Genomic DNA, 27503 nt, shown 5'->3' with positions numbered 1-27503 from the left:
AAGCGCGGGGGGTAGAGAAATCAAAGGGGGGGGCAGGGAGGGTCACTGCTTGAACAACCATGTCTTGAGGTTCTTTCTGAAGAGCAGGAGGTCTTTGGTTTTGCGAAGGTTGGTGGGGAGGGAGTTCCAGGTTTTGGGGGCGAGGTAGGAGAAGGACCTGCCTCCTGTGGTGGTGCGTTGGATGCGGGGGACTGTGGCTAGGGCGAGGTCGGCTGATCGGAGGTTGCGTGTGGGAGTGTGGAAGTTCACTCTTTCGTTGAGGTAGGTTGGGCCGGTGTTGTGGAGGAATTTGTGTGCGTGGATGAGGATCTTGAATGTGATTCTCTTGTCTATGGTGAACCAGTGAAGGGATTTGAGGTGTGGTGAGATTCGTTCGTAGCGGGGGAGGCCAAGGACAAGGCGTGCGGCTGTGTTCTGGATTCTCTGGAGTTTGCATTTGAGTTTGAGTGTGGTGCTGGCGTAGAGGGCGTTACCGTATTCCAGTCTGCTGCTGATGAGTGCGTAGGTGACTGTCTTCCTGGTCTCTGGGGGAATCCATTTGAAGGATTTTTTTAGAGTGCAGAGTGTGTGGAAACAGGAGGAGGTTAGAGCATTGATTTGCTGTGTCATGGAGAGGGAGGGGTCCAGGATGATGCCGAGGTTGCGTGTGTGGTTTGCGGGGTGGGTGCGGGAACTAGGGCGGTGGGCCACCAGGAGTCATCCCATGTGGTTTTGTTGGGGCCGAAGATGATGATCTCGGTTTTGTTGGAGTTGAGCTTGAGGTGGTTAGTGGTCATCCAGTTGGCGGTGTCGAGGAGAGCAGCGTGTAGGTTTGTTTTGGCAGTGGTGGGGTTGCGGGTGAGGGAGAGGATGAGTTGGGTGTCATCTGCATAGGAGAGGATAGTGATTCCGTGTGCTCGGAGGATGTTGGCTAGGGGGATCATCAAAAGGCATGGGACTAAGGCAAGATCACTGTGGGACACCTTGATTAATGAAAACAGGTAAAGAGAAGAAGGGTGGTAGAGAGACCGCTTGCAGTTTATCAGAAGAAAAATATTTTAAGCACCTCAGGGCTCATTGTGAAGACTGTGTGTAAGACTGGCATGCGGAACCATTTCATGCTACTTATAGGTCTAGTAGTGTCAGTGCGGCAGACATTTCCTGGTCTAAAATGGCTCTGGGGTCTACCTTATGGCTAGAGGGACTGCTTCAGTACTGTATGGGGCCTGAAACCCGATTAAGTGCTATGAAGTAGGATTTTAATTTCCAGAAAATGAGACAGTTGAGTACTGACATGCTTTTCCAATATTTTGGATTGATTGTGAAGGGAAAAGCAATCTAGACATGGCTAGAAGACATACTTAGTGAGTAAGTTTGAATCAGTATTTGACTTTTTAAAAAATGGGTCGATAGTGACTTGTTACCAGGCCAGTTTGGATCTATATTTGAGATTTTGAAGAGAAGGACTATAGTGACTTGTTTCCAAGATACTGGTACCATAGCCGATGTAGGACTTGAATTTTGAAGTAGTTAATGAAGTTTCCTGCTGGGCTCAATTAATGCTTCTGAAAATGAAAAACAGTCATTGAATTTCACGGAGAAAATCAGCATTTGTCTGCCGGAAAGATCTGAGATGTAAAGTTAGGGCTGTGTCCAATTGCAATTTCACCTCCTGGTCTTGGCAGACTATAGTATAGCACATTAGTATAGCCTGAGCAATATCTGGGGCCAATGAGTCTTCTAGCCATGTTTCTGTTGAGAAAAGGGCCATAGGTCTATGTGTCTTCGTGATGTCAAAGATATCAAGCCAACAAATGAGTGTATAAAAGCATACAATTTGCTGTAGTAAACTTATTAGCACAAGTTGATGGTATAGGCTCTGGATTGAGCTGATGTTACTCAAGCTATGTCTGGCCACATATTTTGCAGGCAATGGGGATGGGTAAAGAGTGTATATTTAGAGAGATTCAGCTATCTGGATTGCCATATTGGCTTCGTGAGAGGAAATTTGCTTAGTACGTCCTTCTCACCGAGAAGGCTAGGGTTGAAGGGCCAGAGGTGCTGGCACTTGGGGCTGCCTGGAAGCAAACTAGCACAGAGGGGCTTGCGTTGGCACCCCTCTGATAAAGGGTGCCATGTCCAGTGTGCGTAGCCCGGAGCCGAAAGCTGCAGAATGTGCACAACCAAATTATCTTTTGATTGACTAAGGTGAATTGCAACTTAACATCTCTTATATCCTTTGAGTAGAGTGTGTTTCTTCGCAATCCGATATTTTGAGGGCACAGGAGTGGTGTTAGTTTAATTGCTGGATACTGGCACTTGACAAAGTGAGTCTAAACCTTTTACCATTCACCTATTCCAACCTTTTCGGGAGGAAACAGGCTATATCTCAAACACTTTTGGAAGGAATTCAGTGTTTGACAAGTTATTCCTTTTGATGAACTGATGTACATGTGCTCTATTCCCCAGTGTGTGATTACAGGGGGTTTCATGACTGCCATCCCTCATGATGCATTACCCAAATAATTGTGAAGTGTGAGTGTAGTAGTGACTTCAGTTTCATTGAACCTTCCTTTAACATTTGCCAAAAACCCACAATATATTAGGCTAGAATTTCTCTAGGCAAATTATCACTTCAGTGACTTCCTTATATGCCCTCAAGCCTAACGCTATGGCTCTTAAAGTGCCCTGAAAACAGTGGAGCTTACCTGAAAGATTTAGGGGGTTATTACAACGTTGGAGGAGGTGTTAATCCGTCCCAAAAGTGACGGTAAAGTGACTGATATACCACCAGCCGTATTACGAGTCCATTATATCCTATGGAACTCATAATACGGCTGGTGGTATATCCGTCACATTTGGGACGGATTAACATCTCCTCCAAAGTTGTAATAACCCCCTATATGTCTGCTCTGGATGAGGATGGAACCCATTGATGAAGCATGCTCGCATTGGGGTGAGGGTTCCACATCCTAAAAGAATGATACCTATCAGTGGTAAATTCACAATTATGCTAGACGCGTCTTGGTTGTTGATTTTGGAGGGTAGGGTAGCACAAAATCCCTCCAATCTTCCCTCTAGTGTTATATTGACTTAAAACTTTACTCAATACAGTTAGATAGTAGTTTGCCAATTTGTTGTCATCTAGGTGAGTTTCTTGAAGGGGTATGATGCCCATTGGTGGTTTTCATGTATGTTTGTATTTTTTGCCATTTGCTTGGATGCTATTCTTCTTTGAGATTCCAGTATAAAAACTTTACTGATGTATTATTTTTTGGTTTTGCGTATCCTTCAACATCTGGTGCTTCTTGTTTGAGAGCCACATTTTTTGTCCTCAGAGGACTCCCCAGTTTTGTGAATATGACTTGATTCTTGTCAGTGGTTTCCAAAAGTGTGAGCCCATTGCTTAAAAACTGGCTACGGGACCTTCTGTTGCAGATTTTGGAGGTTCAAACTTTAGGAGCAGTGGAAATGGAACTACTGAAGCAGCAATAAGCCAGCCATGTGGCCTTTTTCTGTAAGAGCGACATAGAGGTGTTCATGAGTAACATGCAGGTGAATAAAGACTAATATAACATACTAGGTACTTGATGTCTTTAGGAAGATGATACGTCGCGCACTGTGGTGTGGTCTCTCCAGCCCGGCAACACAGCCAATCCTAATGCTGCTCTGAGCAGCGTCAGGATTGGCCACAGGATAGGCGGATGTCTGTGGTGGTAGCGGGGTCATTGTGTTGCTTGAAGAAGTTGGTGGCCTTGGATGGGGTTTGAATATTCTGTAGATGTTGGTGATCTTGTTATGAAAGAAGTTTGCAAGGATTGGAGAATTCTTTGATGATATTGAAGAGTTCTGTGCTGTTATTGGATTTGATGCATGAGGATAAGGCCTTTTTCTCTGATTCTCTCATCTGTCTGTGGTAGAGGTTGAGGGCTGTCCTGAAGGCAGTCTTGTCATTTGTGTGCTTGCTGATGCGCCACCTCCTTTCTTGTTCTTTACAGTGCCATTTAGTGGTTCTGAGGTCTTCAGTGTACCAGCTAGACTGCTTGGTGGACCTTCTGTGGGTGTTGTTGCAGATGGGAGCAACCCTGTTGGTGCAGATGTTGATCCAGTTGTTGAAGTTTCTTATGTTCCAGTATAGGTTGTTGGAGGAGATGGGGGTGGGTGGTGCTGAGGGCGTCAATCCATATGTCCTTTTGAGAATTAGCTCCAGCTGCGGTGGGGGGCATTGGGCAGACTGGTGGCGAAGGTCCATGAGCTGGTGATGTTGAAGTGAACAATGGAGTGGTCGGTCCTGGTGAGTTCATGTCACTGAAGATCAATATGGGCTCTAGCGTGTGGCCTGCATTGTGCTAGGGGTCGCGGACGAGCTGGGTGAGTCCGATGTTGTTCATGCTGTTAAAGAGGTTAGTGGTGTTGATATCATTGTGATCGTCGAGATGGAAGTTGAGGTCACAGAGGAAAATGTAGGTGTTGGAGTCTATGGCGAGGGGGGTGGTGAAGTCTGCAATGAAGTTGCAGAAGGCTGGACTTGGTCCTGGAGGATGGTAGACAAGGTGCCACTGTTGGAGGTTTTGCAGTCTCTTTAGAGTTGGAAGTTGAGGTGCTGTATGGCTGGGGTGATGTTGTCATTTGTGGTGATGCATTGGATGGAATCCTTCTCTCTCACCCCTAAAGCCCCAACAGTCTTTCTTCTGAACCAGGGCAAAATTGCAGATATCTAATTGGCTGCCAGAGAGATATATATATATTAAAATATGTTGGGGGGCCCAGCCCATTCTGATATGAGGCTGCACCACTGAAGCCCTAGCAATTTGTCTGCCCCCCAAGGACATAGACCAACCCCAATTCCCTGGCAACCATTTGGATCCTTTTGAGCGTAGTTCCGACAAATGGGCTGGTAGGGAGTGGGTAAATCCTAATTTATTCTCAATTGCCATGGTGAATAACTGCATTATTTGGGCTCTGAGTTAGCAGGCCCCTTAAGAATTTTACAGATCATGGGCATTTATGAAACCTAGAGACCCAGGTGAAACCAGGACATTGTTGCTTGCATTGATCCAACTACGTTTTTGGTCTTGCCACACAAGTGGGCTACCATTTTTATCAGTAGAAGTGTGTACATTTTGTGGATTCCGACAGATCCACAAAAGAAATGTGAGGAAAATGTATTATTTTTTGTAGCTTTGCAGCGCATCCTTGGTAAGAAAACATTGTGGGATTCACTCAGGTCGCATCACCCTGGATTCTCCCAGATGTCTAGTTTTCGTAAATGTCAAGGTAAGATTAGTAGGCTTACCATCGGGAGGGTACAACGCTGTGGCTCAGCAGCCCCCACCTAGGTGCCCCTCCCTGCCCCATGATGGCTTGTTGAGAAGGTCCCGCTTTTCGGTCTGCCTGGAAGTGGGTGACCGAAAAGCGGGACCTTCTCAACAAAACACACCTGAGTGGCCCATATCTGAACTCCCACAATAGACATCTGCCCATCAAGTCCCACAGGAGAACACGATCAAGGAAAGGCAGGAACCACATCAGGAGTTCATCAGGCTCCTCAGACCCTAAGAGGGCACGATCCCATGGCAATGATCGCTCCCTGGAGTGCCAAGGGGCACACAACTTGGCCCCGGCCAGCGATCCAGGTAGGATCAAGGACAGGAAACTGACAGTGGAGACCTACTTTTATGGAGACACTGGCTGGGCGATCCCTTGCATACAATGCCACACTAGTCCATAGGTGCTATCCTGAAACTTAATGGCTTAGCTCGATGGGTCCTGAACCAGAGGAATACCCATGCTGCAATTTTTGCACACATTGGTTGCAATAGATTGCATTTCAGGATTATACAGGGCAACAGATGCTTCAAGGGAAGAAGTGAGGGGCGCGGGGTGTTGTGGCGTGGGTTGTTTTACTAAGTTTTGTTTGTACTTATGTTTTAGCTCTGTTCGACCTTTTTGCACCGGACATAACGATATGCATCGACCCACCCTACACTGACCACCCTTGGCACCCATGCCCAGAACTTGTCCACACAGAAATCCTGACTAACACTGATGAGGCAGTGTAGGTTTGTGTCCTGGATGTCAGCTGTCTTCTTGACCAGATTAAGCTGGCAGCGGTCCTACGTTATACCAAAAGATACTAACCTGCAATATTAAAGTTGCAAGAAATGCACCTGCTGTGTACAAAATGCCCTCTTCTGAAATGGTTTGGATAGGAAGATGTGTGCCATTGTGGGTACATCTGGGCTTGTGGGGAGTGGTAATCATCCTCCTTAAGTCCTTTCCACTAGTGGTGACGTGCACAACTGGAGATACTCATGGCCATTTTATATGGATGGAGGGGCTTCTTGAGGGTTTTCACTATAACTTCCTTAGTGTATGTATACCATCACAACCACCTGTGCTAGCACTTACAGCAGTGAAGAATGCCATTCTAGAAGTCCCACAGGGGCCCATGATAATAGGTGTCCTAAACGCCTCGCCATACCCTGTTTTTGACTTCTCCGGCGAACCCGGAGCAAGCCACATATTATGTGTTAACCAACTGCAGATTTGGAGGGAATCCCTGGGCTTTTGCAATGCCTGGAGGGTCTGGCACCCTCATACGTGGGAATATACACACACCTCAGCAGCACACAGGACATTATCTCGTATTAACCTAATCCTCATCCCGGCCATGGAACTCATACACTTGGTGGTGGCTACAATCCACCCACACAGCATCTCTGACCACTCGCCTGTTGCTGGCCAGTTTGGGATGGAAGACGTGACTTGACATCCCATCTGGAGCCTTAATGCCTGACACTTTGTTAATACTGACTACATGGATTTTCTGGAGACAGCTTACCCCGGACACAGTCTCCTCCGCTGGGGCCCTACGGACAGCCAGGAAGGCCACAGTCCGGGGATTCATACAGGGGTAGCTAAAACGTTAAGAGAAGTATAAACTGAGCCAAGTCACATCACTAGAGCGCCAAATACTAGAGTTGGAGCGACAGGTTATACTCACTCCGACTGCATCTCATTAATGTCAGCTGAAAATCTCAAAGATGTCCTTGCATCAAATCTCCCTTGAAAAGGCCAGGCAATGCTGGAGGGCTTCTATGCACCGTGTCTACGAATGGGGAGATAAAAGCGGGAAGCTGCTGTATTGGTTAGATACCAATGATGTGGCTTATACGATAGTCCCTGAAATTGTGGACCTGCCCGGAGTCCATTGGCAGACAGGAACTTCTACAGGAAATTCCGGGATTTGCTTATCCCCCTCTTCTGGATCTATAATCTGAGGTGATAGACACCAAACATTTCCCCTCTGGCCTCGATGTGGCCATGATAGTAGTCCTGCCGAAGACTGGGGAATCACCCACCCATCAAATGCACCTCTTACCGCAAGACCTCGCAGATCAATGCGGAGGTTAAGATCTGTGCCAAGATCTTGGCCAATCAGCTTCAGTGAGCCCTCCCTAGCCTTATTCATCCCGACCAATGTGGCTTCATGCCTACTAGAAATATTGGACACTGCATACTTCAAGTACAAGCCACCCAAGCCTACGCCCAAACCTTGTTCATTTGTTCTTTTGTTCTTTTAATAGACTTTGAGGAGGCCTTTGACTCTATCGACTGGTCCTCCTTGTTCGGGGTGCTGGACTGGATGGGATTTGGTTCCAAATTCATAAGCTTCCTATACTAGGGTGTTCACATTTTCAGGGAGCTGGCCTGGGCTCTCAGTCTCTCTCCCCTTATTAGTAAATGAAACAAGACATTCAGAGATGGGAGCATCTTACTCTCAACTTATCGGGAAGGGATGCCCTTTTCAAAATGATATTGCTCAGGTTCTTCTATGTCCTTCAACACTCCCCATTTGCCATTCCTAACTGTTGGTTTCAGAAGGTCAACACACTGGTCCGAGTCTTCCTTGGACAGACTGACCGCAGCGTATATAACTCGACAAGTGGTGGTGGTCGGCCCATTATGGGGGACTCGGACTGGCAGACGTTAAACTTTACTACTGGATAGCCCACATGATGGTGATTAATGAATGGCTAACTGGAGAGTGGGATAATCCTGCTTACCAGCTACAGCTTTAACATATGAGCCTCGGTGTCCTGGGTCTACCCTACGACCTTGCAATTCCTAACTGTGTCTCCGCATTGATGGCAATACCTATTAGGACTTGGAGCGTGGCACTACGCTTCATATGATAAGATAAGAAACTCATGCGAATGACAACCCTATAGGAAGGAGAATGGCTGCACTACACTGCCCTCATTGGAGGGTTTAGATATTGTAATGATTCGGGATTACCACTGTGGGGTGTCTGGGAAGGGGACCATCTACATTCCTTTCAGGGACTGCAACATCAGATCTCACTGCTACATACACAGTTTCACAAATTCTACAAGTTCGCCATGCCACATCCTACCACATACAAGGTGAGACCACCCTGTCGGACTACAGCCCACTTGAGCCAAAACCTCTGATGGGCCGCCTCTGTAAAGGGGCAGTATTGATGATATACTGGACACTGGTTAATAATGCTTTAGATACACTGATATCTCTACGGCGCCTGTGGGAGGGGTGGCTGGGTCTGCTGGAGGATGACGATGGCCCCCTGCGCGTTAGCTATTTCCTCCAAGATGCAACTAAGCCAACTTCACTATCTCCACACGACCTATTTCACATCACAATGTTTATGGAATGCAGGAATGTTGTCTCAACCAACTTATCTCTGGTGTTCCCGAACCGACTCAGAATTTTACTATATGGTATGGACATGACCCTGAATACTGGTTTCTGGCAGGGTACAGGAAATACTGCCCCAGATCTTGGGTAGAATGGTGGTGGTGAGCAGATAATAGTAGGAATTACCAAAAAGGGGGCCAAACGTGACATTGCCCATAGGTGGAGATCCTGTCACCCACACCACCCTAACTGAATGACGAATGGGAACGGACTGGTGTGCTCAGACGGAAAACCTAATATACCCGGCTTGGGGCTGCCCGCAGAAGCATGACAGGATTTGGGGCAAATAGTATTCCTAATACATACTGCACTCTGGTGACTGTTAGTGGTGGGTTTAGGGGTGTGTGGGATTGGTGCAAGCAGTCTTTCACTATATGTCCACTATGGAATATGCTTTTGTTCTCGGTTACCAAGAAAATAATGAAGTTGGTTTATCGAAAAAAATAGTTAATATTCATTGCGAAAATGTGATGTCTCCATAGTGCGTTTTGGGGCCCATCGTGTTGTTGGCGATAGACCCAAGCACAGAAGTGGGGTATAGTTTTTGTCGGGAGAAGTGTGGCAATGCTGGGTGGTAGCAATTTTACGGATCCCAGCAGATTCCGCAGTTTTCCGTCACAGAAATGTGAGGCAAACGCATGATTTAAACCAAAGTGTGAAATATGCAGGGTATTCTGAGTAAGAAAACATACCGGGATCCATGCAAGTCATACCACCCTGCAGCTAAGGGATTTAGGGTCCATGTGCACATACTTTAATATATATTTTAATACTTGAGACCAGATTCTCATAGGTAAATTCCGTCATAAACAAACGTTTACAAGCCATTTTCCCTTACTTGCACCTGCCAGTAATTTACAAAGGGATTCCTAGCAGGCATAAGCGTATTTATGACTGCGGAGAGCTTCACACCTATAAATTCCAGAGGAGGGGACTACTGAGCAGAAGTCCATCCGACTCAGAATAAGGGCCTGAGTTAGAATTGACCAAAGTGAAACTAGGATGGCTAGGATGGCAGACCCCATGCCAGATGTGCATGATAACCACAGAAGATAAATTCATGTAATAAATCTAAATTACACTAATTTACAAACTCATTAATTATATAAACCTTTTTTTAATCAATGTTGGACACTACTGTTTTGAACCTAAAAAGTCCTCTCGTTTGTCAGTGGTTCCATAAATTTGCTCACAGCTGAGTTATCACTGGCTGATCTGTGATATTATACTTTCTTGTTGCACCTGTTTTTGTGAATTAGGACTTTACCTGATTTGCCCCAGACATGTAGAACTGACGCTCTCTCTAGTGACTAACCCAATCCGACATTGTTTTTGGTTTCCAGAGCATCGCTTTTATATCCATTCAAATCCTGGGCGGTATCACATCATACCCCATCTCGCCCACATTTTGTCTTACTATTTCATGTTATGTTTTTCCCTCTAAAAATCGGCAGTCTTACACTTACCTTGTATTTGTGGTTCTGTCTCTACTTCAGCATATCACTACCATCCCTTTTTGTTAGCAATATTAAGCAAAAGAACCTGGTCTGGGCAGTAATTGACATTTTCTTGATTTTCTACATTTGCTATTTTAGGTTCACAGAGTCCATGTGCTACACCTTTCATTGTGCATAAATCCCTGACATCATTGGATGACTGCAGTGGCTGATTTAGCTTGCTTCTTTACATTATATCCCATACAGCCTTCCCTGAACCTATCAGTCGTTCCAGATATATTTCCCTGTCCTTGTCCTGTCATGGTTGTCTGTAAATATATATAGTGACCATCTTCTGTTAGCATAAATTACACTTTTTAGTGCATTTGGTGTTTACTGATCTTGTTTTATTGACTTGTTTTGCAAAAAACTCAAATATTGCTCTTACTTTTGTAGCAAATATGAAAGCTTCTCTAAGGTAATCCTAAAACTTTAATGTAAATCTAAAATCATAACAATGTACATTTATTTTTACCACATCAATGTATTCCTGACATGCAGAGACGTAACATCAGCTAAAGAATTCATACCATACAGTAACCAGCCTACATCAAATTGCACTAAAAACACCAATCCATGAGTTTAGCGTGGGTCATAAACAATAGTTCGACCATTTGCATTCTTGCTTATATAATGACATACAGAGATACAAATTGTTCTTAATGTTTCATGTTATGGATATAGGCCTTGAACACATGAAAAAAGTTATCTCCCAATTGGGTCCAATTGTTTTAAAACTGTGGCAATATTAATACGTTTTGTTTACTATTTTCCACAATCCTAGGTGTTAAACCTCTGTGAAAATGACCAACTATGGAAAAAATATTGAAACAGTGGTGAAAATGCTTGCTAAATTCAATCCAGAAAGTCAAGGTTTAGATTATTTCTTGGAAGACACATCGAAGGAATTGAAGGTGAGCTATACGTCATCTCTCTTCCATCAGTTAATTACTTTTGTTCAATGTTTAGTATTTTAGATTTTAAAAGCATATAACCTATAGAAAAAGGGAAGTACAAACAATACAACTGTGTACATTTCTTATGGTTTATTACACTATGGAATCGAAATCTCAGAACAATTGTATGTAAAAATGAGTATACAAACAAGTAGATTTCACAAAAGTAGGAGTAAAAAATGTTGTTACTAATGTATACATCTAGAAAGGGGGGCTACGTTTGCTTGGAGCTCCCGGTAAAGCCATACCTTGGTTTTACAAGTTTTTAAGAAACAGTGGACGATTGGACAATTTTTTCACACCTGCAGACACTGTGTTTGGGACATGCTTGGAGAAGCAATCTGAATTCCATGCATTAGCTGAGGAGCCTTAGAGTGGTGCTGGGGTAGCAGGTCTATTACTGTATGAACCACTGCAATACAGAAACTGGTAGACCAGGTGCAGATAACCATAGACATTCTGAGTGGCCTTGTAAATTTTACAGACTGTCTGATTAAAACTATCATGAAATTGGAACAATGGTGAGCGATGCTCGAAGGCATAAGGGGGCACCAAGCTTAATGGTCTGGGAGTGCCTGCAACAGTTAAATGTGGATCTATGAAACCAGCGATGAAATGTTGCTAGGGGCTTTGAGGGAGTTACCGAATGAGCAATACACAAGGCATATAGGCCCTCATTCCGACTTCGGCGGGCGCCGCCCGCCGGTCGGAAACCGCCAAAAGACCGCACCGCGGTCATAAGACCGCGGGGGTCATTTTGACTTTCCCGCTGGGCCGGTGGGCAATCGCCAGAAGATCGCCCGCCGGCCCAGCGGGAAAGCCCCTGCAACGAGGAAGCCGGCTCCGAATGGAGCCGGCGGAGTTGCAGGGGTGCGACGGGTGCAGTGGCACCCGTCGCGATTTTCACTGTCTGCAAAGCAGACAGTGAAAATCTGTATGGGGCCCTGTTAGGGGGCCCCTGCACTGCCCATGCCAGTGGCATGGGCAGTGCAGGGGCCCCCAGGGGCCCCACGACACCCGTTCCCGCCATCCTGGTTCTGGCGGTGAAAACCGCCAGAAACAGGCTGGCGGGAAGGGGGTCGGAATCCCAATGGCGGCGCTGCAAGCAGCGCCGCTATGGAGGATTCCCTGGGCCAGGGGAAAACCGGCGGGAAACCGCCGGTTCCCCTTTTCTGACCGCGGCTTTACCGCCGCGGTCAGAATAGCCCTGGAAGCACCGCCAGCCTGTTGGCGGTGCTTCCGCTGCCCTCCGCCCGGGCGGTCAGAGACCACCAGGGTTGGAATGAGGGCCATAAAGTCCCTGTAAACATAAAAGGTGTTGATGCAGCTGTGGGCGCTACATTGTTAGTGATGTACGACTTGAATGACAGCAGGAGTGGTTTATTCCCTTGCAGTCAGGAGAATTGGCTTGGTGTGGGAATGGAATCTATTCTGGCACACAGATGCAGGGGTGAGATGGTTGTGCTCTCTCTAAGGGCAGGAACGAGGTTTACGGAGAGGTTCAGAGATGTTTACTGAATTCAGAAACGTACTTAGTGTTTTTCATTTATATTGCTCCTTGTATTTCCTTTTTAACTCTCTTTCTCCTGGTGGCTCATCTTGAGCTCCTGGGTATTCTGTGGAAGTGTGTTACCTGGGAAGATTTAGTTTTTTGAAGTTGAGTAGGAACAATGATGATGAAATGGGACATTTGGAAACTGTATCTTGAAGTACCTGATTTGTGATTTATAGTAGCTGTTATGGTGCATTGTTGTGTTAATTTAAAGTTGTTGTTCACCTTTCATTTTGTTAAATACAAAATAAGCAGTATTTAAAAATAAGAAGTATGTCTTTGTCAAATACAAACATTTAGAGGAAAAAATGACAACTTGGTTCCACTACATTTTTGAAGTGCACAGATACACATTAACGAAATCCCTGCTACTGCTGAATTTTTCCCTTACACCATGTTGTATCTGCTATTTTACAGAGACAGTGGGGTTTCTCGCATACTACTCCCTATGCCACTCTTCTACTAAACTTTCTTCTTCTTACACCATCACTTATGCCATCACTTGCACCTTGCCTTATTTGAGTCCTCTCTCAACTGCTAAACCTAACAAATATTCACCTCATCTCTTTTGCAAACCAGACCTTACTCAAATCCTAATGCTTATGCTCTATTGTGTATTAGTAGCACCCCAAATCTAGGGATGTACAATATGCAATATGCAAGTGAAACCTTTAATAAATTTGTAGAAAGTATACAAAATACATAACCCAGTCTTGCATCCTTCTAACATTTACGTATGTTACTTATGTTACTTTTGTTGATGTTACTTATGATTACTTTTATTTATTTTATAGAGTGTTTTTTCCAATTTGCATTACAGAATGTTAATCTTAATGTGAAATCGGAATAGAAATAATTACTGAAACATTGATTGAATGTCTCAGTACATGACCACAGACAAGCAAGTTATTTGAACATACAATGGTTTCTGAAAAACTATAGAGACTTGCTGAGGCAAATTGCCTGATAAATTGATAATTTATCAGGCCCTAAAATTCATAATTTTGGGGTGATTAGGCGAAAAACAAGCATACAATGGAACACATGAAGGGTAAAGGTTGGCCAAAAGGCAGATGAAAGTAGATCTGAGATCTTGAAAATTGATAAAGGGACAGAAGGTCGGATAGAAGGGACAGCCAAGAAATAATGACATTTTTAAAATTATATAGTAGAAAATACTTTATTTGGTTGTTATCAGCAACCATAAAAGCACATATAAACAAATAAAAAGAAATTAACATAGCTAATTTAAGTTAAAATCTAAAAGTGGTATACATCAATTAATTGTAATAAAAAAACACGGCAACACATTACGAAGACTCTTAATAAAACATCTACAAACTTGTCTAAAAGCCCTTTCTGGCCTTCAATACTGCGCATAAATAAACTGCAATACCATTAAAAATTTTGATTGATGAAAGGGTTTGTAGGTACAAAAAGGCCGGGCGAAACTGAGGTATTTGTAAAGATTTTAAAAATGTTATTGATTTTTTTTTCTCTGGCTAGTATACAATTTACAAAATAAAACTGTATTTATTGTACTTTGTGTCGAGACTGAATCGCAACTAATCGATGGAATGTATCTAGTCTTAAGCGAATAAGAACAAAAAGATGCCTAGGGTTCCAAACATGCTGTAAATATGGTTCCATGCCGTCCGTCATCTGCATCAGTTGATTCCTCATAACACTTGGTTTTTGTGCTTCTATTGCCCACCTTAAATTGGCAAAATGGGTAAGGCATTCCATTTAAAGTTTTTTCCTGGTCAGTGTTCCCATTATGGGCCTGATTCAGACCCTGGCGGCCGGTGACCGCCAGGGTCACCGGCCACGGGAGCACCGCCGACAGACCGACGGTGCTCCAAAGGGCATTCTGACCGCGGCGGTTCTGCAGCGGCCAGAAAGGGTAAACCGGCGGTCTCCCGCCGGTTTACCGCTGCCCTTGGAATCCCCCATGGCGGCGCAGCTCGCTGCGCCGCCATGGGGGATTCTGACACCCCCTACCGCCATCCTGTTCCTGGCGGTTCGCCCGCCAGGAACAGGATGGCGGTAGGGGGTGCCGCGGGGCCCCTGGGGGACCCTGCCGTGCCCATGCCAATGGCATGGGCACGGCAGGGGCCCCCGTAAGAGGGCCCCACTGTGTATTTCAGTGTCTGCCTAGCAGACACTGAAATACGCGACGGGTGCAAACTGCACCCGTCGCACATGCCCACTCCGCCGGCTCCATTCGGAGCCGGCTTCCTCGTGGGGAGGGGTTTCCCGCTGGGCTGGCGGGCGGCCTTCTGGCAGTCGCCCGCCAGCCCAGTGGGAAAGCCAGAATGGCCTCCGCGGTCTTTCGACCGCGGAGCGGCCATATGGCGGTTCCCTCCAGGCGGGCGGCGACCGCCGCCCGCCGGGGTCAAAATGACCCCCTATGTCTGGTGTAACATAATAGTCTGGATGGCCCAAGTCCGTAAAAAAGTTCTTAATGTACTCCAACCAAGGAATTCCCAATGAATGAGTTAAGGTTTGACAATATTTTATAATCGCCCTGTTCAGGCTTGCATATTCTGAAGACCAGACTTTGTGCCATAATAATACTGGTTGTATCCTTATTAAGTCAGCAATATGCGTAACCCCCAGTTCTAAATGACACACGGATGATGAAGTGGATTTAGGGACAATTAAAAGTGATTTTAAAAAATAATTTTCCGCTATCTGCAATGCATTGCACTTTTTATGTCCCCATAGGCCAGCCCCATACATTGCGACAGAGACACATTCAGCACTATAAATTGTCAGCATGTCTTTTGGAGTGATCGTCCCTACTCGTTTAGAATTTTCTTTTTATGGCCATATTGGTTTTAATAAATTGTAATTTCCTAGAACTGATACATTGGGACCAGGTACCTTTTTTGTCAAACAGGGTTCCTAAGTACGAGAATGTTGATGTAGTATCTATTTTCTCACCCTTTATTGAGATGCAGTAATTTTTAATAGTCTTAATGCCACATTTCATCACATATGTTTTAGAGCGATTATCTCTAAGGCCTAGTTCTTCCATGTAATTGGCAAAAGTTGCCAAAAGACACTCCAAAGCTAGTGGGGTTCGTGCCATAAGAACGGCATCGTCACCATACATAAGAGCTGGTCTCGGTCGGTGACCAATTTGAGGAAAATCCTTACATTCATTGACTAACACTGACTCAAGTTTATTTCTATATAATGAAAAAAGGAAAGGCGCTAATACGCAGCCTTGTTGTACCCCTTGATTTATGTTAAATGAGCTTTTGCACTCCCTGTGCGCCCCAAACTGTACCTTTGCTCTACTTCCAGAGTATAACTCCCTTATAAAGTGGACTATTGTTTTATCTACCCCCAGTTGCATCAGGGTAGACCATAGTTTACTGTGGATCACGCAATCAAATGCCAAGGTCAAATCTACAAAAACTATGTAGAGGTTTCCTAAATAGGCCTTAGTGTATTTATCAAAATATCTAGATTTAGAGCCTGTTCCACCATTCCTATCTCTGGGCAAAAGCCATATTGCAAGTTCGATAGGATATTATTTGTTTCAGCCCACTTCTGTAATCTATTCAAAATAATATGACCAGCTATCTTTGCAAGAGTGTCGAGAAGCAAGATTGGTCTATAACAAGCAGGGTTATGACGGTCACCTTTTTAAAATATTGGTACTATAATGGACTCTGCCCAGGTTGAGATAAAACCTGTGGAACAACATGCTCTATGAACCTGTGTCAATAAAGGGCCCCAAAGAACACTATTGGACTTGTATATGTCCACTGGGACTCCGTCTGGGCCTGGTGCTTTCCCACTCTTGCTTGCGTTAATGGCTTCGATGACCTCATTTATTCTAAACGGTGGGGTAATAGTCAACAACTCGCCTTTATATACATCTGCACCTAGAGTCCCCTTTTTTGAGCAGTATATTTCGGAGAAATGGGCGATCCGTTCCTCTTCCGTAATAGCTATTTCCATCATGGGAGATTCTTTTTCTCCCAGCAGCGGGGAGTTTACTACCTTCCAGAATATAACTTTATTATTTTGAAGGCTTGCTTCGTACAGGGTGTTCCAAGCCTCTTTTTTTTATTAGTTTTTTCCTATTTTTTTACGGCCTTCTTACACTCCTGTCTAAGTATGGATATATCACTTTTACTTCTTTTTGAATTGTGTAGGGCCTTCTTGAGATTTTTATGAGCCCGTGTACATTCAGAGTCAAACCAGCCTTTTTTATTTCTGGATTCCTGATGTTTTCACGTTAGCACTAAGTGACTTTTTAATCCCACGTGTGATTGCGGTAAAAGCTCTGATACATTCTTTTGGGTATATATTATCATCAAGGCAAATCTCGAAGTCTTTAAGGTGGTCACTAAGCAGCTGCTTCATAAAGCCTATTGTTTCAATCTGGGACCAGCGTAGAGAGTACCCATTTCTGGAGCCCAATTCTATATTACTAAGATTATCCACGGTTCCCCTGTGCTGCTTTTTATCTGAAGGCAAAGCAAGATGTATGCTTTGAGGATAGTGATCACTGAGTGCAATATCATAGATCTGGTGATTGGATACGCTGTGAGAGAAATTATTAGATGTTAAAATAAATTCAATTGTTGTATTTGCGCATCTGCCATAAAAGTAGGTTTAAAATGCAAATTACTACCACAAGTTTCGTTTGAAACTCGAACATGTTTTCATTCAGTATGCTACCATAATGGTTGTGGGTAAAATTAACTTGGGCCTCGCTACCCCCTACATATATGCCACAATCTTCCCCAGCTGATTGTGTACATAAATGTGTGTTAAAATCACCTCCCCATACAATCAAGGTCTCTCTCCTGGTGGAGTTACACACTAGTCCCAAGTTATCCTGCAATTGTCTAATTATATTTGGGATTTTACCCAAAGGGGCGTTATTGTAAAAATGTATAATAACTAACTGTAATAAATTTTGTAATTTGCACACAATTACCTGATAAAAAAACATTTGAAGTTAGGCTAATCGCCTTCATCAAATCAAGGTTATTGGAAATATAAGTGCAAAGCCCCCCTTTCGACCTGCCATGCATGGAAGTGATCGCGGGAGTATGGAATGTCCTATATCCATTTATATGTATGGGATCCGTACATCAGGTTTCTTGGAGGCACAGACAGGAAAATGGTCCAATAAAACCTAACCATTCAGTATTTTCGATCTTGCTGCGAAGGCCTGCCACATTCCAAAACAAAAGATTGAGGCCTTGTTTTGCAGCCCCTGAATCGTATCGATCAGGGGCAGCAAGATCTACCTCATTAAGAGGGAAGGATGAGTGTGTGATCGGGTGAACAAGATCGCCTCTATCTCGCACTCCAGATCTGGTATTGTACTGTTCATGAATGATTCCTGCAAGTACTTCCCTACTACTGCCCGTCATATCATTATTGTTGTTGGGTGGATCAGGTAGAGGTTCCGCAGAGATGGCCCCCCGCTACCCCTGGCCAGATCATCCAACAGTCAGTCCAATTCTTCCAGAGGCAGAAGGGCTTGGAATCTGTTACTTATGGGGACAACATTGTTGCACTCAATTATCTCCCATAAAGAGAGAGTCCCTTTTTTGGGTTGGTTCTGGCCCTTATTACCTTGATAGAAATAGCCTAATGGAAGTAATGAAATACCATGGTTAGATACCTGTCAAGGACTTAATCCCCATAAGATTCTTTCTACCAATTTTGGAGATTTAAATGAAAGTACCACACACTCTCCCATTAATGATTTCTGTCTCCTACCTACCCATTTGACTCTCCTAACCATCTTTATATCTTCAAATAGAGTGCCAATCATGCCGGGTTCCATTTGAGATCCTATCCAATTTAAGGATTTGTTTCTTAACAACATCCATGTTTCCCGGTTCTTGCCGGGTATAGCAGGAACATTCGCAAGGACCAGGGTTCACTGCAGGGGGTAGTTGTAAAATATCACTCAGGAGAAGTGGAATGTCCGAGGAGGAGTGGGACGTGTTATAGATCTCAGAGCCACTTGTGCTTGTATGCACTGTCATAGTTTGGTGTACACTACAGGTGAGACCTGCATGTGTGCAGGACTCTATGGGAGGCTGCTTGGGTAAAGGTGTAATTGGCAGGAGTTGTAGTTCCATTACTAGGCATACATTTGAATGGGTTGTACCATTAGGTTGAAGGGTTATAGAGATTGGATCAACCTATTGTGTCTTCACTAAGTCAAGGCTAGACTCCACATTACTCTCCACTTGAATTAGACGATTTAGAAATATATCAAATTATGTTTTTACTGTGAGTTCTAGGGCTTTAATTGTGTCCAGAATATTTACATATGTTTTTGCTGTAATTTCTTCTGGGGGAGTTTCTTTGTAACAGTTTTAGTTTGAGACTTTCCAATAGGTTGAATGCTTATGTCACCCTTTTTACGAGGTTCGGCTATGAAAGGGCTTGAAGCACTTCCCCTTTGGGGTACTCGAGGCTTCTGTATACGTTTAGGTGGAGGGGGGGAATCACCCACCTCTAGTATGGACTCGTTTGTATATTGAATGCAGCCGTTTAGGGTTTCTTCCTGATTCCTACTCTCTATTATCTTAGGCCGGCGTATGGAATCAGGATCTAAGCTAGAGGGATTATTATGCAAGGATGAAGCCTCTATAGGGCTCCCTTGTGATAGTAGCCTTTCTTCTACATTTGTGATCTGCTTATCTATAGGCCCCATTGAGCCTGAGATATACTTCAATATTGATGTATGATCTTTATGAGGGGGTGTTTTTGCATTTGATTGGTTCCTCTTGCCCATCTCTGGATTTCAGTCCTACACTAAAATACCTAGTTTATGTTACTTTGAAACACTTATTCCACACCGGCCCCCTGTTAACACGCTGATCAATAGAACCAATGAAATCAATACAGTACAAACTTATTACATTGGTTAGTAGAACATTAATGTTGGTCAATAGACTGGCAGTTTAGACAACGCTTTTCTCTCTTTAATACCATTAAATGTTAGAGGGTTGGCCCAGCCCAGTCTCCTCCGGGCTCTGACGGCCGCAGATGGGCCCGCTCTTGGCCCGGTCTTCGCCTGGGCATGCCCGCACGCGTCCCGCACAGCGGGGTAAAAGTCCGGTAATAAGCGCCTCCGGCCGCGAAGAGAGCAGCAAGGGCGGCTTCCTGCCCCAAAGGAGTCAGAGATGTGTAGTCGGCAGCCCCCAGCCCCCTCACAAAGGGTCCCGTGCAGCGGGGCAAAAGTCCGGTAATAAGCACCTTCGGGCACAAAGAGAGCGGCAAGGGCGGCTTCCTGCCGCAAAGGAGTCAGGGAGGTGTAGGCTGAAGCCCCCGGCCCCGTCATAAAGCATCCCGCGTAGTGGGTCAAAATTCTGGTAATAAGCACCTCCGGGCGCGAAGTGAGCGACAAGGGTAGCTTCCTGCTGCAAAGGGGTCAGGGAGGTAGAGTCTGCAGCCCCCGGCCCCCTCACAAAGTGTCTCGCGCTATTGGGCAAAAGTCCCATTAATAAGCACCTCTGGGCACGAAGAGAGCGGCAAGGGCAGCTTCCTGCCGCAAAGGAGTCAGGGAGGTGTAGTCAGCAGTCCCAAGCCCCTCACAAAGCGTCCCGCGTATTGGGGAAAAAGTCCGGTAATAAGCGCCTCCGGGCGCGCAGAGAGCGGCAAGTGCGGCTTCCTGCCACAAAGGAGTCAGGGAGGTGTAGTCTTCAGCCCCCGGACCCTTCACAAAGCATCCTGTGCAGTGGGGCAAAAGTCTGGTAAGCCTCCGGGCACGAAGAGAGCGGCAAGGGCTTCTTACTGCTGCAATGGAGTCAGGGAGTTGTAGTCTGCAGCCCCTGGCCCCTCACAAAGTGTCCCTAAATTATATATAGGAAATGCATGTGATAATCATTGGTACAGGGAATCTGCTATGCTGATGTGGTGAATGTAAATTAGATGTGCACTGAATATGAAAGACCAAAGGTAATTCAAACAGCAGCATAAAGAAAAGAACAGAATGTAGCAAAGTTTGTGCTTGTATAATCCAGTGTTAAAAGAGAAGCATTAGTTGAGATGAAGAGAACAAGTACCCAGAGTAGTTGGTTAAGAACAAAGAATGGTAAGAAGGAGCTCATTTTCTTTTTTAGGGAATTACTAATATAATCATAAATACTTTTCTTTAGAAAAGTCAATTTTTAAATTGAAATACATTTTTGATAACCTTTATTTTTTTATATAAACAAGACAGTGTCATGAACACAGTGTTCCGAGAGTGTGGATGTCAGGGCCAATCCCTCCATCTCCCTCTAGAGGTCAACTTCACATCTTGCACTGAATGAAGGGTGTTAAAAAAGACCCAGGCTAAGGTGAAAAGGGGGCAAGGAAGGAGAGTGTGACACACACAATCCTACAGGCTGGTATTCGGAAAACCTAGAATGGCTTTTGGAGGCCCAATGTCCCAGGCCCACATTTAAGGATATCAAGGTCTCCACTTAAGTGTTCAAGAAGACATTTAGTAAAGCAACAACAAAGAACATACATTAGACATAAGGCTAACAGGGAGCAGGGCTTAACTGGTGCAAGCGAAGGGGATGCTATAACTGAGTTCTGGCATACCGCAGACCGCGCATATAAGCTGAATGTGGAAACCCATGCTGCACCAGGCAACCTGAGGCCTAGAGATGGAGACACATTGGCAAAGAAGTAATGAAGCAGAATTCACTAGCAAATGAAATAGGAACTAGAAGACTGATGGGAACCAAATAAGGGAGAAAACAACAAAGGTGAAGGATTGAACAAGAGCAAACTATAGCGAAAATCAAAGAGTCACAACTGCTGTTGCCAGACAAGGGACTTTTCTACAGATGGGGTAAAAATACTTGGTTTACCACTACTGATCCAAAAGTATACCTGATAATACTGACCAGTCTTCTAGTGGCTGGAGCTGTGCATGTGAGTCTGGAAAATGTAGTTTTTCAAGTGCAAGTGGGATTTTCCACTGTCCTCTGTGCCATTTCCTCAAAGGTCCTAGTATTTTGTGCCTAAATATGTCTTCTGACCTGACAGCCAGTTGTACCTACAAATGTCACTAGTTTAATAAAAGCAAAAAAGCAAAACTCTTTCACAAAATAATAATTAGAAATACAGTATAGCTAGTCAGCTGCCTTCTGGAAAACTGACACTTCTTCTAGAAAGAAAAGTACTCTAGTATATGGTCATGTCTTATCAGTGGAAATTAATCCAATTCTTTTTTTGGGAAGATTTTGAATCCTGCCTAGCTGCAATCAATTTCTCTTTCCATTTGTTAGGAGGGAGTGTTACTTACGATTTTATTGGAGTGTGCCTGACGTAATGCTTCCTTCTCCTTAAATGGATCTCTGTTGATAATCATAAGCATTAACTAGAGTAGTAAACCCATCAATTGAAAACGCATTTGAAAGTAAGAGAAAATACCATGCTTTACCCAAATAGTTCCTTAAAGAGGCCTCACCTGCTTGAGGGTCAGCCCTGGAGTCTGACTCAAGATAAAGGCTTCTTGTGAAAGTGTGGCTTGCCTTGCAGGTAGCAACTTTCCAGATCTCCGCTATTGTAATGTTCCTTGATAACGCTGTGGTCACAACGTTTCCTCCAGTGGTGTGGTTTTGGTCCTATTGGTAAGGTCATATTTGCTTTTTGATAACAAATTAGGTATCAGCATTCTATTCAGTTGGAAGCATGGGATCATGGCTTGGGTGACTCAAGGATGGAGACTTTGGAGAACATCACAATGGAAACTGTGAATGCCAAAAACCCCAACCACTAACCTAATGCTGACTTATATGTTTTATTCATTTCCCGGGTTCTTTATACTTCTGGGAATTAGAGATAAAACCAGGATTTAATAGATTAACAAACATGGAGATGACTCCTGGCAATGCATCGTTAGTTGTTGTGGCACTCCTTGTTGTAGTAGCTCACACAATTTGTTACATCCCTATATTTGTTTGTTTTTCCTTTCAGGCCCTCCACTTTCCTAGATTCACTTCCTCTTCCCAACTCTTGTCTGTTATACCTCTGGGTATGGTCTCTTTCATGCTTGCTTCCTCAGCACCTGTTTGGTGTGGTTTACAGTGATGCCCAGGGATCCTCTCTTGGAATCCTGGTCTGTTAGAGGGTTCATCATAGCAACATTCAATACCAAAACCGGTAAGCCTGGACAATTGCCCAAATAGCACCTCTTTCTCACCTGAGGCTTCCTGCTTCATTAAAGCCTATGCAGTGAATTCCCAAACTCCTACCAGTGATGCCTTTGATACCTTTCATTTTCTGGCCATGCAGGATGTTAAGACCAAGAGTAAGCTCCAGTCCAGTGTTTTTTCTCTCTCTCTCCTTTCCCCGCCAATTCCCAGGTCATTACAGTGATCAAGTAGTTCTCCACTACTCGTTTGTAGAGTAGTAGTTCAGGAAAGATAAGGGCTTTAATCAGGTCTGTGCACCAGGAGAATGACAGTAGGATGCAAGAGACTATCCACCTAGAAATTGATTGCGCTCAGGGCCAGACTGGCCATACCAGGCATTACTCCGGGAGGCTGGAAGGGCGGGGGCAGTTTTATTACTGGGGGCTGCTTTTGCTACAATATTGGGACCCAATACCAAAAGCAGCAATCCAGCAAAATCCACATTTGTGGGCTGGTCTGACAAAATTGCCAGGGCTGCTTTGGGTTCCCAGTCTGACCCTGATTGCTCTGTAGTGCAAAACCTCATATGAACATGCACAATGTTAACACACAAGTGCTTGGTCTTTCATGTGACTTTGATCTGTTACAGAAAGACATTCTAGTACTCTCTTAACATTCAGTGTGCACCTTTCTAACAAAGAAGGGTTCCGAAATAAATTTGGTAAAGAAATGGACTGGTTAGCATGGAACTCCATTTCCATCTTTGGAATAGAACTTGTGTGTGTGTCCTCATTTTGACCTTATTCCTATGTAATATAGAATAGGGTTCATGGATCATGGGCCTTGATCTGTAACTGCGTGCTGAAGTGATTGCTGGGAAAGCAGCCTTCCTCAAGAGATTTTGCAAAATACTTTGTCGAATGACTCAAACTAGGGCCCATGCTTGAGTGGACTATATTGAGTTCCAGGTGGGTGAAAGATGTTTTTTAATCTCCTCAAGGAAGATCTTAATGTCTGAGATTCTAAAAAAGGAGTTTATGACGGACATTTCCTGTAAGCAGTACTTGGCCAATTAATATATTAAATGATTTTTTCAACTATTTCAGTGTGCACTCTGATCTATGGCCTCGGTGCTGGTGTGTGTGTGTGTGTGCATGTGCGTGTGTGTGTGTGTGTGTTTAGGTAGTTTCGAGCGAGTGCATCAAAAAACTAAAAGTGCATTTATATTTGCCTTGGTCTGCTTTATAACCTTCCATACTATCAAAGCGCGTGTGGAGTTAGAGTATTAAATACACGCTTCATTACAGTCAATGGCCCATCCTCATGATTATAGGTATGTTGGTTGGGGAAGGGCGCACATGCGCGCCTGTCTGTCATTCTGACGGTCACTATGTTCCAATTGTGAAGAGAGAGAGAAAAAACAGAGAGGGAGGGTGAGGAAGTGAGTGTTAGTAAATTATATATTAAACTCGGGGCACCTGCATATAGGGATCATGTACTGGAATTTGACCTTTGCACTTTCGTAATAAATGTGCTCATATGTGTAAATTAGTACAGTTGTTCTAAATAACATGTATTATTGTGCTACATTTATTTTCACTGCTATGGTATATGTACAAATATCCTGCAAACGGAGGACCTGATTCAAAAAGGTAAGTTTACACTTTTTTGTAAGTTTACTATTTCTTTGGCATTTATCAAATACATGTTTTTTGTTACTAATAGTAATTTTATGACTCTGGAGACTTCCACTAGTGGTAGAGACTAGGCACATAAAAAGATAAGCCTGTCTAATAACTATTAGTAAAACTAAACTTATAGCTTATAAATACAGTAAAAACCAGGGCCGGCATTCGGGTGGTGCGGCCGGTGCGTCCGCACTGGGCGCTGACTTGGAGCTCAGGGGGGTGGTCGCTGTGTTCAGCAATAAAGTAAGATTTAAAAGCACCTGTTTCTGGCATCCTTGTGCATCCAGCTTTTAGTCAACAATAAAAAAAAAGTCCAAAAAAAGTCCAAATGTTCCTGCGAGAGAGAGGGATCGGAGTATTGTCCAGTGGCAGTTTTGACTAGCCATAAAATAGAGCAGAGGGTTATGATGCATGTTGCAAAGAACAGGATCTGTATTTTATGTTGATAGCTGAGAAGATTAGCAAAGCCAGCCTACGAGCGCTTTGAATAAAACAAGTTCAATGTATGCGAGAGAAGGGCTATGGAGAGGTAAGGGGCACTTTAGCGGTTGGTAATGAGGGAATTCAGTGTCATGGTGTCACACCGGACGCCACCAGCGCTAAAGCCGGTCCTGATAAAACAGAAACACTACAGAAAAGTAGTTTTTTCTGTGTGGATCAGCCCTGGGTGCTGAGGGGGAGGGAGGTGTCGTCTCCTTCAAGTGCGGGGAACACCAAATATATGTTTCCAAAACGTAAGGCCACACTCCTGTAAGCTGTTCAACTTTAATGTTAGTTTTCATGTCATCAGTGAATCTGCAGCAGTTATGCACTCTGCGGTGTGCCTGACAGTTGTGTACTGAAAAGTCGAATTTTGAAAGATGTGTGGACTAATCCAAAAAAATTCAACATCAGTGTGAGTTCCTCAAGGAATTGAGTAAATGCAGGTTCTTTGTGTACAAAATATTGAAACGTGCTAGCATTTCTAATAGGCAAAACTACAAAAATGACTTCACCTACCAGGATGCACTGGAGCTTGATACAAGAAAAAAATCTCACTGTAGCCTATTCACACTCATTGCCTTGCACCTTCAACACCTGCTCGGATGGCCAACTCTCATTCCTTCCTGAAGCATTTAAAATATTACAAAATTCAACCGCTCACAAGACTGCAACCTTTTCTTTTTGAATATATACATTCACTTAAAAAAAACAAAGGTTATAGGGACGTTATAGTTAGGTTTGCATTTTAAACGTACAACACCATAGAAATTCAGCAGTTATACTTATATACTATAACCTCCCTGTAACCTTTGTTTTTTCAGTGAATTTGTAATTTTTTTTAACATAAAGTAATTTTCATTACTATACTTTAATCCAACCATCACCATGCACGGCCTTTGGCAGTGCGCAGCTGGGGTTGGCCGCAGGGCCAAACCTGCGGCCCGTCCCTGCAGCCCACCCCTATAACCACCCAACCCTGTGCTGCGTACATCCTTTGACCGTGCGCAGAGGGGGCTGGCCGCAGGGCCTGGCCTGAGAACAGCCCCTATACACACCCAACCCTGTGCGGCGCATGGCCTTTGGACGTGCGCAGCGGGGGTTGGCTGCAGGGCCCCATCCCCCGGGGCCCAGCTTAAATATTTAAATGTGAGGCGGGACGTCTGTCATCCCCTCCCCAGGCCAATCTCAGCCTGCGGGGATCCCATCCCCCAGAGCCTGGCCTAAACATTTATATTTTTTGTGGGGGGAGGAGGGACCACACGGCCTCCCTCCCCATGCCGATCTCATTGCGGAAACCCCATCCTCTGGAGCCCCCCTCAATAGGTCTATTTTGGCCCCAGGGACCCCATCCCGCAGGGATTTTCTGAGAAAAGGAAGCAGTGAACAATATAATAAAGTATATGAGCACATCGAGCAATCTGAGTAGAGCGTTCATGATACATTGTGACATTACAACGAGAGTTAGGGTCTGTAATAACAATATTGATCACAATTGCATTTATGATTGTAGTTATGCTCCCCAGGTAACAACGATATTGGGACGAAGGTTTGAGCCAAAGGGTCGATCCTAGTATGTGTTACAGTACTACATTGCTACAGTGTGAGGCCTGTCCCCATTACCTCCTAATACATCATATCCATCCATTTCCCCCATATCTTTTCAAATTTCCGAGGGCAACCTCTAGATTCATATACCACTTTTTCTTGACTAGCACACCAGTCAACTCCCCTTCTCCATTTTCTAAGTGATGGGCCTTCGGGAGAGCTCCAGGCCGCGGCTATGTCTCTTTTGGCAATCAACAGGGCCGTGGCTATTAAGGCCCGATGCGCCCGTGATCCACCCATTTCATCCATTACTCCCAGCAGGACCATTTTTGCAGAGCCCTGTATCGTCCTCCCCAGGACTCCACCCAGTTCCCGGAGCACCCCGTCCCAGAAGGGTCGTATCATTCGGCAGGACCAGACCATGTGGAAGAAGTCTGCTTGCCCATCCGGGCATCATGGGCATTGGGCGGAGGGGCGCAAGCCCGCTCGGTGCAGCCTGTTTGGTGTTAGGTAAGCACTATGTAAATAATAGAATTGCACTGTGCGGAGTTTGGCCGATATTGCCAGTGACCTGGGTGCCATCATGGCTTCCCTCCATTCCGTCTCCTCCAGGGCCCCGACCCAGGATTCCCATTTAGTTCTAGTGGCACCCAGGTCACCGGGCGTGTTATTTATCAAAGTTTTATAGATTTGGGAAATGTCTTTCCCCCCTAGGTTTCCCATAATTAATTTGGCCTCTAGTGGGTTGAATTCCAGGAGGGGGCCGTTGTTGGTAGGTGAACCTTTAGGGCGTGTCTAAGTTGAAGGTATCTAAAAAATTGTGTTGGGGCGAGTTGGAACTCCCTCTGCAAGTCTTGGAATGATTTCATGGATTCTCCAGACCATACATCTCCTACCAGAGAGATACCCTCCAGGTCCCATTCTGTGAAACCTTTTAG

At 44.6% G+C, this 27503-nt stretch overlaps 1 protein-coding gene across 2 annotated transcripts in view; it reads left to right on the top strand.

Annotated features, from left to right (window-relative positions):
• Nucleotides 1–27503, top strand: part of CFAP99 (cilia and flagella associated protein 99) — a 199707-nt gene that overhangs the window by 20792 nt on the left and 151412 nt on the right. For both annotated transcript variants that reach the window (XM_069203675.1, XM_069203667.1), the window contains exon 2: nucleotides 10999–11128. In XM_069203675.1, the coding sequence (XP_069059776.1) occupies nucleotides 11018–11128 (111 nt within the window). In that variant the 5' untranslated portion in view covers nucleotides 10999–11017. The remainder of the gene's footprint in view (nucleotides 1–10998; nucleotides 11129–27503) is intronic.

The sequence above is a fragment of the Pleurodeles waltl genome, chromosome 1_2, assembly GCF_031143425.1.
Source record: "Pleurodeles waltl isolate 20211129_DDA chromosome 1_2, aPleWal1.hap1.20221129, whole genome shotgun sequence".
Taxonomy (NCBI): domain Eukaryota; kingdom Metazoa; phylum Chordata; class Amphibia; order Caudata; family Salamandridae; genus Pleurodeles; species Pleurodeles waltl.
The sequence above is the reverse complement of the archived record's forward strand: the minus strand, read 5'-3'. Positions and strand labels throughout refer to the sequence as shown.